Source organism: Adiantum capillus-veneris, chromosome 10 (assembly GCF_014529385.1).
Source record: "Adiantum capillus-veneris isolate H3 chromosome 10, ASM1452938v2, whole genome shotgun sequence".
NCBI classification, from domain to species: domain Eukaryota; kingdom Viridiplantae; phylum Streptophyta; class Polypodiopsida; order Polypodiales; family Pteridaceae; genus Adiantum; species Adiantum capillus-veneris.
This window is the reverse complement of record NC_140940.1, coordinates 145,884,361-145,895,608: the sequence shown is the minus strand read 5'-3', so window position 1 is coordinate 145,895,608 and position 11,248 is coordinate 145,884,361. Positions and strand designations below refer to the sequence as shown.

Here is an 11,248-nt window from a genome sequence, read left to right as displayed (position 1 = left end):
AAATGGTAAACATAGCCATGAAGTGTTGCATGCATTCTATGCTATAAGTGAAGAACACCACATCATCGGCATACATCGAGAGTAAAATGCTAAACATACCACTGTGTGGATGCACTGCATTCTCCTCTCTCATTTCTTCGAGTAGCATCTCTTCCAATTTATCAATGCATAAGCAAAACAAAGTAGGGGAGAGTGGACAACTCTGTTTGACACCCATATTACTCTCAAAAGCTTGTGATAACCCACATTTGAGCCGACACGATACCTTCTCATATATTATGTATACCTCAAAGCGTAGGTCATCTAGGACTCCCAATTCTTCCATGCGTTGCCATAACCCCACTCTAGGTACTGTGTCAAAAGCTTTTTTAAAGTCCACAAAGCTTGTTGCATGTGCTGCCATAACCCCACTCTAGGTACTGTGTTAAAAGCTTTTTGAAGTCCACAAAGCAATAGAAAAGGGTTTTCCGTTGAAGACGACTTGTGTCCATAGCACACGTAAATTGACAAGATGATCTGTAGTGCTACAGCTTGGTCAAAAAGCTGCTTGCTCTCTGCTCTCTCTCGTTCTCACCCATCGCCACTACTTTATATTTACTCAATCAATAGCAGCTAAGGAAGCACTCTAGTTGAAGATCAAGGCGAGGGAGGGACCTTCAGGCTTGTAGCCTGTAGGCTTCCCCATCTCCCCATGCTCGCGGGAATTATAGCCGAGGGTAGGCTTCTACGATGGACGAATATTAGGACAAGACTGTGTGGGATTAAAAGCACTTTACATGATAGCCTTGACTAGAAAATGGAAAGGCGTGTTGAATGCCCGTTTTGCCAACTGGACTCTATGTCACCGACGCATCCGGACACCACAGCCCATGATCGACACACCAACACTTCCGTTCGCGATACAAGGACGCAAGCATTCTCCCACTCTCTGTTTAGCTCGGCAGACACCTCTTGGCATTTGGTAATCTGGGTTCATTTCATCATGCATTGGGCTCCTTCTGTTTCTGCTTTCGGCTTCATAACTCGAACCCATTAATGTAGCCTGATGAGCTGAAGTGTGTAAGTCTTGTAAGTTGTTACTTCTTTGGAACCCTAACATTACAGCTCAATGCAGTTCGGCCAGATGCTCCTGACGAGGTTTTTGTCAGAAATGGCTTATTCTTCTTGAGCTTGCTGGATCAGTAATCTATGGCCACGTTGGAGATGGGTCCCCACGAAACACCAGATCGGCTTCTCCTTTCACGCATTCCATTGTAGAGGTTTGGGACTATTTGGAGCATATTCAATTGAGTAAGTAGCAGGCACAGATATGGAAGAGCCTTTGCTTGGTAGCGAACCTCCTAGAAAACAAGAGATTTCTTCAAGTGGCTCTCCAGTGTCACATGCTCTCCATAGGGCTGACAATTCCATTGGAGCCGTCGACAGATACCACAAGGCAGCTGCCTTTGTCGATCTGGTAATTAGCCGTCTCTTGTCAGATTCTGTGATAAATGTAGCCTATGTCAGAAGCACCCAGCCATCTATTTGGATCATACATCTCTAGTTAACAAAATTCGAAATTAATTGTAAGCTCAACTGTTGATTGGAAACTTCAAATTACCTTCTTCAATGGGGAACCTTATGCATTCCATTAATTGATATGAATGGACTTAATTGGTAAGGTTGTTTCCTATGTGCACATGTGTCAGCTTACAATTAATCATGGTAGTGGCAGCCTGCAGGTGACTTCTTCAATCTGTTTTTGTTACTTTGACCTTTTCGACATCCATACTTTGTATTGTTGTCTACTTGTTCTGCTGTGCTGTAGTGCATTGGTCAGTTTAGCACTGAAGCAATATTGCACATTTCTTTTACCATTTATCAGGATGAGTGTTTGTGCTGCACTTTTGTAGAGTACTAGCTAGTAAAAGAAAGCTATTTGAGGATGATGGTGTCTGTTTGCAGGCAGAAGATGATGTCGGCCTTCCAGAAGAAGTCCTCGAGAAGCCAAATTATGAAAGTGCACTTCATTGGTACTTTATTGACATGAGATTGGGCTTTATCTGGTCACTAAATCTTGCAGCTCTCATCATCCTTAATTTTTTTGAAGTGAGTATACACAAGCTTCAAGTTATGCCTCAGGAGTTAGCATGTTCTATTTAAACTTGACATACGGTTGGGTTGTGTTTAAAATGCATGGAATTTTGAGATCACAATTATATCAAGAGGATGGAAAATTGGCAACAAATCCTAAGAAGTAAACAGTTTCATCTCACAGGTTTGAAATTTTGAGAAAAAAAAATCGTCCTCTGCTTTGAAAGAGGGTTGGAATTAATCCATTATATAATCTCTAACGTAGATAAAGAAGGCAGTATTGTTGTGTTTAGCACAAAAACAAATTCAAATAGAATTTGCAAAAGAGAGGTGAAAAACTATATGTTATTATCACCAGGGATTTATTTTCTCTAAGATTAAAGTTACTGCTGACTTGCAGTTTTCTGAACAGGTATTTTTTCTTGCTTTTTGAGGCTTTCACGTTCTGATCATTTCTCACGTTTGCTTCGTGACTGCAGCTCCCACTTTGGTGCGAAGGATCATCTAGTCAACCTTGTGGAAGTACACAAGATTACTACCTGGGAGAGCTGCCATATTTGACAAGAGCAGAATCTTTCTATTATGAGGTTATTATATGGTCTTGCTCTAGAAGTAATGTTACTGAATCATCCCTTCAAGAATGCGCTGTTGTTTATGTTTTTAGCTTTCATTTTGCAGGTTGTAACTTGGGTTATTATAGTGGTTCATACTTTCTCCCCAATCACTTATCTAGGTAGCAGCTTCTTTTGGAAAAGCCGTGTCAACCTGCTGAAGGTTATGCCGTGATATTTTTGTCAATAATTCTGGAATTTTTGGCAATTTAAAGCAGTAAACTAGTATTATGGACACATACAGGAGTAGAGTCAGATTCTTTAAATATTTCTTTATTCTTGAATTTTTGTACTTATCCTCCTCCTATGCTTAGTGAAAAAATCTTTGTCTCAAAAGTAAAGGGTTTCAACTTGTCTCTTAAATTTTGTTGTCCTTTTTTGCTGTTGAAGGTACTTGTCACGTCATAAATACATTCCCTTTTCAATAATCCCCATTTTGGACCGTTGCTTTCAATAGTGTGACTAGAAAGCTCTAGCTAGACTAAATACTCAATGAACATAGAAGCTTTTACTTGAGCCTCTTTTCAAGGGCTTGGCATTCTACAACAATCTTTTTATTGCTTGATTTGGACGGTTTCTTACATTTTATGGTCCTTGGCCTCTGGGCAATGTTGGCATGGGGGTGTCCCTTTCGTTAAACGGCATCGGGCTTGGTAGTGGCCATACTCTCCATACCTGTAACACAAGTCAAGTCGATTAGCTGGGAGGACGAGGAGGCCGAGGATTTTGTGGCATAGAAGTAGATGTCTCCTGAACCCTGCTTGTTTTGGTGATCTCAAGCCCTTCCGCTCCGCATATAAACTGAGTTTTGGCTCCAACACTGCCACAAGGTCTATCAATGGCACATCAATATGAATCTTAGATGAATTCATCCCCTCCGATTGAAGAACAAATCAAGTCAATTAGCCAAAGTCCGAGTAGTAAGGAGGAATGGGACGGGGTCAGTTTATAGAGGAGGAAAGGCAATTATTCGAAAATTCAGGAATCCACCAACGAGTTCAAAAGCATAGAAGATACGAGTCTTTCTCACTACACACATTTTATACATGTGATGAATAGTCATCATTGTAATGGTAGCTCTAATGAGTCATAAGAGCTTTTGGAAGTTCAAGTAGCTCTTTCTAAAAAACTATAAACCTTTATGGCATGATGCCTGTCACAACTGGATGACGTGGCATGACCTAGATCAGATTTGAAGACAAGAGAAGGAATCGACCCACTGAGCACAGGATCGAAATCTGGCCGTACAGCCTCCTCATTTATGGTGGGATTCATGTCGGATTTTTTGGCAGGAAATCCAAGTGCTGATGTAGCTTCCATATAGACATGTTGATGTGGCATTTGGACGATGGAGAGATTTTGATACCAGTTATCGAAAGCATTGACTTTGGAAGAGCTTTCGAGCATCAATTTTAAAAGCAGTTGCCTACAACTAGTCATTCTCATGATGTGTAGCTGCAGAGTTTGGACGAGTGCTCCTGTCGGTAGTTGTATAAAAGAAGATCAATAATAAAGAAATACAACAAGGGGTGCCTAGTTAGGGCCCAATGCATATGGGGGTAGAACCCCGCCACTCTGTGTCTCATGTCAAGTGTGAAGTTCTCTTTTCAAATCAACTTTTCCTTGGTATTCCCAGATAGTCAGTGGAAGAGCACCAATGAGCTATACCACTTTTTGAGTTTGCCCCGTGGTTAGCTTGGCCTCAAGTTTGCCACCCTATGAATCATAGTTAAAATCTATCTGCTTGAGGAAGTTGAGATGGATGAAATTCTTGATAGCTCCTTGGTCAAAGAAGATTAAGACTTTCAAGCCATTGATTTTCCATAAGCTCTACACAATCCATTTGAACTTTCTTGGTTAATGCCATAAATATTAGGTACGAGCCCAATTGCAAGTCTAGGTCGCTTAGCCGGAGGTGGTCCGGAGGCTCTGTCTGCTGTCGAAGCAGGCGTTGGCTTGGCAGGTTTGTCGGTGCAGAGGGGACAATTAAAATAATTATGCCCTGATTGAAAACATCCAAAACATTTGCCTTCTTGTGATAAAGTGTCTTGTTGTTGAGGTGTCAAACGATGTCTTTGAGGTTGGCTTTCATGAGAATCTCGAGGAGTTGTCCATTGTGGTCGAGAATTCTGATTTGGTGTCGAGGTGTCTTCGGTAGTAAACTATAGCTTTCCTTTCATAAGCTTTTAACCGACTACGGCATGGTCCATAAGCTCTTGCATTGTCGATACTTGTTAAGACAAAAAGTAAAGGTGATGGCAGTCAATGGTATATCGCTCGCATTGGTCCTCCAAGGGAACATTGGCAGGTAGACATTGAGAAACCTTTGGTTGTAGTCCTCCACGTGGCAAGCATTTTCAAGTTGCCCCATTCTAACAAAAGGTGGACTTCAACAAGATAGGTCATATAACTTCGTGCAAAAATAGTCTTGAAAGCTTGCCAGGTCCTTGGAGCATGCGGTTGTGTTGCGATTGAACTCCACCATTATATAGCATTATCTTTAAGAAACCCCGCAGCTCGAGAAATCTTTGATTCTTTTGTATAATTTCCTCAAAGCATATATGTTGTTGAATTGTTGTAAGAATTGTAGGGCTTTCTTCCGATCTCTCTCTCTTGAAAAAGTGTAAAATTTGATTGTCGCGCTGCCATTCTTGAATCTTTTGTTTGGTTAGTCGCAAACCCTGGATATGGATAACAAGGATATCCATACAGGCTCCAACCATTGTACCTAGGTGGAGGTGGTAGTGGGGGAGGTGGTGGCATAGGCGGTTGCTTAGGGTCAGATGGCTGCACCATGTTTCTAAAGACTCCCCCAATTGGAACAAACGCCTGAGAGGCTTGCTGGTTTAGAAGCTCTTGCACTTTCTGGTGCCGGAGGAGGGGGTATAACCTCGGGCATCTGAGCAGGTAACATGTAGTTCAGAAACTGTTAGAAACTTTGCAGCATTCGGAGTTTTTGTTGAGCATGCGGTTGTGTGGCGATTGAACTCCACCATTGTTAAGAAATGCCGCAACTCGAGAAAACTTTGATTCTTTTGTATAATTTTGCCAAAGCATATATGTTGTTGAATTGTTGTAAGAAATGTAGGGCTTGCTTCCGATTTGTCACTCCTGAAAAAGTGAAAATTTGATTGTCTTGCTGCCATCTGTGAAATCCTTTGGTTGGTTAGGCGCAAACCCCGGATATGGATAATAAGGATATCCATATAGGCTCCAACCATTGTACCGAGGTGGCTGTGGTGGTGGGGGAGGTGGTGGCAACGACGATGGCATAGGCGGTTGCTTAGGGTCAGATGGTTGCACCATGTTCCTAAAGACTCCCCCAATTGGAACAAACGGCTGAGAGGCTTGCTAGTTAGAAGCTCTTTGCACTTTCTGGTGCTAGAGGAGGGGGTACCACTTGGGGCATTAGAGCAGGTAACGTGTAGTTCAAAAACTGTTGGAAACTCTGCAACATTCGGAGATTACGCTAAGGATGCCGCGAAAATATGTCGCAAAGCGTGTCGAGAAGAAATTGCAGTTACTCTACCAATTCCATAAATGCCATTGTGTCGTGTCTGCTCTTGGTAGGACCGGTATGTTGTACAAAAGCTCATGTCTGGAGCTCTTGTACCATTGCAACGGGAGAGGGCACCACGTGCCAGCGGAAAAGAACAGATGGAACAAACTTTAAACACTTCAAAACAATTGAATTGAAAGAGAGCACGGCACACAAGACGGGGAGTGGTGGAGTTCCACCCCAAGAGAGCACTGGACCCCAACCCTGGCGCCTCTTCCGGTATTTCTTTTTATTGTTTTAACTCGTTACAACTCTGGCGACGACATTGTGCACCTTCTACGCAGTAAGATGTCTGAGTGAGTCCTCATGTCATATTTAAAGGCCCTTGGCGTGAAAAGCAGTTTACATGAAAAGCTTACAAGATTAAAAGAAAATGATTTCCAAAAGCAGCCAACAACATAAATTCTGGGATCCATACAACTGCCAACCACATCAGCAAGCATTAGCGCAAAACGTGGCACTACGTACAGTCTGCCATGTGGCAGTTAGCTTGTCAGAGCGTTTTACGGATTGTCCGTATAGTCGTGCCACGTCATCAATAGCTATGCAAAATCTTTTCTCTGTGTGGATCTTGCTTTATTATTATTAGGCCCCATCAGACGGGGTCCCATAAGTTGGTAAATCTTTAGCGTTTGGCCTACTTGGCAAGGATCTGTAAGTTGGTAGGAACTTCTTTTGCTGCGAGGGTTTAGGCCCCTTGGGGGGGATCTGTAGGCTCGCTAGGGTTAGGCTTGGGGAGCATTAACCTGCCGGGTCTTCAGTGTCTTGACACGTCAGCAATTTGTGATAGAATCTTTGTTGTTCCCCTCCGTTCCCCCACTGGGAATGGAGTGCTCTTCATCTTCCCGAAGTTGGGTAGTTGGTGGAACTCTTTCCTCTTTGTCCAATTCACTTCTAGAACCCATGTGTGCTGCAAGGAAAGGATTGGATCCTTCGTAGGAGAAGAATTGCCTAGGCTTTGATACCACTGTAACAGGCTTGGACACTCCAAGTGAGAAGTCAATAGCAACACATGTGAGAAACTGGAACATCAGAATTTGAAATAGAGGGAGAGAGAAGAGGAGAGTTGACATGAAGCGGCGGAGTTCCGCTTCTAGATGCACTGGCCCCAAAGTCTGGCGCCCCTTTTATTCGTTCACAAAGGTACAAAAGCTGGGAGGGCTCTTGCTCTGCTTCCTTAACTGGAATGCCAGAATGAGCCCCCAAGGCCTTATTTAAAGGCCCTTGGCCTAAAAGAAATTACGGTGGAAAGGTCTACCCCCAAAAGCTCTGAGGCCAAAAGCTAGCTCCAAAACTCTACTTCCGCAAAACGCGGATTTGTCCGTACAATATGCCACGTCAGCAGGATGTCTGCGAATCGGGCTGACAGGTCCGTACGGTCAGCCATGCTAGCAAATGCTGCAGGGCCGCTTCTTTTTTAAAGGGTGATTCTCCTCTGTCACAATCTTCAAAGTTGTCAGGGTTAGGGATTTAAAAACCCTAATCCCTTGTCTCTAGTGTTTGCCATGTCACTAACTTGTGACAATTCTGACTATACTTTTCGTAGCTGGAGCAAGTTGGATATTTTATTAAAATCCTACACATGGTGCAACAGTTAGACGGTGTCTAAAATTCTTTGGTTGGGAACTATTTAAATGCCATAACCATAGCTTTCTTGAGCATGCGGTCTTTCATGCATACACATCGCAATTGATTTGCCAATCTCCTATTTACAATCATGTTTTATGCCAACGAGGGATCTCAGCTTGGGGTTGCTTCCTCTGTCATGTTCAACTCCTTCCTCGTTGGTACGATATCCATTACACCTCCAGACGGAGGCAAGAGCTGAGCTTTCGCTGATTGTTATTCATGCTCTTTCATTCTCGGGTGGCTCTTTCACCAGATATAGTAAATACAATTGTTACAGGGCTTTCTTGTAGAGTTGCTGAATGCGAAGAGGCAAGCTACACATGCGACGAGGGCATCCTTCTCATGTTTGAGAAACTATTGTGAGGCTGGAGAACGTGTTGGATGAAATGGTTGCAGAGCCTTGTATTATCTTAGACTGTACATGATCAACCACCAAATGCTTTTGGGTATACTCTTGAGGAAGTGTATTAGGAACTCTAGCAAGCTCGTGCTCGTATTTTGGCATCGGTGAAACACCGTGTTTTTGACTCGGCTAGTATTTAGATGCTGATGCTACAAAAGAGGAGGTTGCCTTTGTGCTACCCATCTACTCAATGACAAAAGCCTTGATTGGAATGTGACGGAAATTGACTTTTTGGTCGTCTAATGCAAGCTTGAAAGGCATCGATGGTGTGATAAAGATACGGTAGCTTCTGTGCAGGACATCAGGTTATCCATTCAAGTCCTTGACTCTTTCTTGTTGGTCAAGTAATGAGCATAGTTCTGCGCTTTGAAATTCTTGGAGAGAGTAAGAAAATCCTTACCTTTTGTTTTTGCCTTGCATAAAGGACTGAGGTTCTTTATTCAATTGAATGTTCTGATTTCTGCCGAGAGAGTTTTAGTTAAGTAAAGTAGCAAGACCTGCTTAATACTGAGTGTTTGCTTAATGATCCGTTGGTGTCATTATACTCTCAAATTTCAATCCTGTTATATTATTATCTTACAAGAATCTAGAATGTTTTCTGTATGTTTGTGTTCACTTTTACAGTTTACTTTGTTTGAGGTCTTTTTATAGTCTTTTCACCTCTTTTGTCCTATCTGCCAGTTTGGAATAATTATTTTTTTGACCTTATGAATGTGTACCTTTCTTATCTTCTGAGTATTTTCCTATGCGATCATAGGCAGTCAAAACTGATATTTGATAGTATGTATTGCTTCAGGTGGCTTTGATGATACTTTTAGGAGCTGATATTATTGTTTATGGACTTTATGTGTTCTCTTCTGGATCGATCATAGATCTTTCTTTTCGGTTTGCACCTTATCTCCGGGTGATGTTCCTTATTGTGGATATAAGGTAAACCGAGATGTGTTTTCATGTAGTACTCACAGAAAAATTAACCATAATGTTGAAGATTACATCTGTATTTATGTCCAGTAGTAAAGGTGCATTTTTCTGAGACAGGACATTAAGGGAATGCGTCAAAACAGTGGTTGCAATAGCCCGAGTCCTGGACATTGTGGTAAATTATCATCTTTCGTAATTCTGTTTCATGCTTTTGGTTTGGCTGATTTACTTGGGCGTACTGCCTTGCACAATTTTGGAAATTGATGAATTTTATGTTGTTCAGAAGAAACAGAATGTTGCCAGCCACTGAAGTTGTCCAAGTACCTGAAGTAGGTTTTTTTTTTTTTTTGATAACGCTGCTTTTTTGAGCTGTCCCACTTGCTTCCAACAAGAGTCGTCCATGAAAGGGAACTAGGTGCCAAAAATAGCAATTGTTGGTCTCTTATTTGCATGCCATATGAGAGCCAGTTATTAATTCCCTCTGTGATTTATCAGAGATAAAATGAATAGATGGACAATGAAATTGTACTTGAACAAACTTAATGTCATGTCACTCTCACAATCTAGAATTTTTCTCGAAACAAACATCTAATTTACAGGAAACCTACCAAGGATGAATAAAATGTTATATTAAAGTCTTCAAAAGGCAAAATGACCTATGAGACCCGAATTCACAACTGTATTAGATATAATACAATGATCTTAGATAAATCATGAAAGGAAACATCCTAAATCCTAAAACAATCTCAGTAGGAGAGGTAATGAAGTTGGTAGGCAAGTAGGATACAATTTCATTTTACAAATTGCAGAATGGGGGTATGGCAATGAGGACACATTATTAGGGGGGCAAAAATGGTGAGTCAACCCATGAACACTCGCATAGGCCGCTGAAACATAGCATCAATCTTCTATATGCTGAAAATCTGGGGAGGTCTCACCTGGGCTCAATCGATGATACCCTGTATCCTCATGTGTGCGTGCCGCCTATGTATAGATCTCCGAGGCCTCGGTCGCCTTGAACGACCAAGTTGGACTGCTCGATCAAGCAATTTGACCTGTCGAGGGGGTATATGGTATTGATGCTCAACACCATCCTGAGTGGTGCCAGTGAAGAAACCCCTAAGCTCTCTCTAGGTTGGCGCTTTGTGTGTCGACTTTCTACTCCTCAATAGTCTCTCTAAACGGGTGTATCTTTAGAAGAAAGATCCCTAAGCATCTCTGGTCCGTGTAGTCCATGATCTGTGAGTGGCTCGAAGTAAGAGATGGTGCGTCTAGAGTGTACTGAGAGGGGGGTAGCTTGTCCATGCCATGCTTGTACAGAAACATCGGCGGTAATCCTTTCACCCAATGACCGTGGTTTCATTGAGAGACCACTATCATGTGCATATGCATGTAGTACATCAATATGTCTCTGAAGCCCTTGTGGGGAGTCCCAGTAAGTACAGTGTCATCTGCATACAATAGAAGCGTATCCAAGTGCCTGAGAGAGGGGCTCCTCTATCTCGTCCTCTAGCAGTATAATCTGAACTCTCATCAATGTAGAGGCCAAATAGTGTCGGGGAGAGTGGGCATCCTTGTTTCACCCCAATGGTGGAGAAGACAGCCCATGAGAGACCCTCTGATTCCTACCACTATCTCATAAAGTGCCATGATCCCCTATATGAGCCCCCTAGGCACATCCATGTCATGTAGTTGACGCATTTAATTTTCTTTGTTGTATTAATACTTCATCGAAAATTTCAGTGATTTTTGAGTTGATCCAAAGAACATGAATGACTTCTCTCCTTTCTTTTGCTTATCTCTTTTGTTTGACTCATTTCTAAGTAGTCATTTTTATGAAAGAAGTAAAAATTGTGAAATTTTATTTTACTTCAATTTTGAGTCCCTTTATTTTTTGTTGTAAATGCGATTGGTGTGTTGTTTGACCATGTTTCAGTGTTTTAGCCCTTGCCTTAGTTCACAAGTTCAGACCTCTGCCCTTACGAAAGAATATCTTCTAGTAACATAGTAGATACTCAAAACAATATAGATAAACTGAAGCATTAAGCTTGC

At 42.0% G+C, this 11,248-nt stretch overlaps 1 protein-coding gene across 2 annotated transcripts in view; it reads left to right on the top strand.

Annotated features, from left to right (window-relative positions):
• Window positions 1–727: 727 nt before the first annotated feature.
• The window catches only part of TPC1 (two-pore channel 1), a 117,219-nt gene continuing 106,698 nt past the window's right edge, over window positions 728–11,248 (top strand). Inside the window, exons 1-7 of one of the 2 annotated variants that reach the window (XM_086522163.1) lie at window positions 728–961; window positions 1,115–1,456; window positions 1,945–2,088; window positions 2,553–2,660; window positions 2,752–2,847; window positions 9,072–9,205; window positions 9,314–9,371. In XM_086522163.1, coding sequence (XP_086378289.1) covers window positions 1,310–1,456; window positions 1,945–2,088; window positions 2,553–2,660; window positions 2,752–2,847; window positions 9,072–9,205; window positions 9,314–9,371 — 687 coding nt within the window. In that variant the 5' untranslated portion in view covers window positions 728–961; window positions 1,115–1,309. Of the gene's footprint in view, window positions 1,069–1,114; window positions 1,457–1,944; window positions 2,089–2,552; window positions 2,661–2,751; window positions 2,848–9,071; window positions 9,206–9,313; window positions 9,372–11,248 lie in introns of both variants that reach the window. The other variant, XM_086522162.1, reaches the window with a different exon arrangement.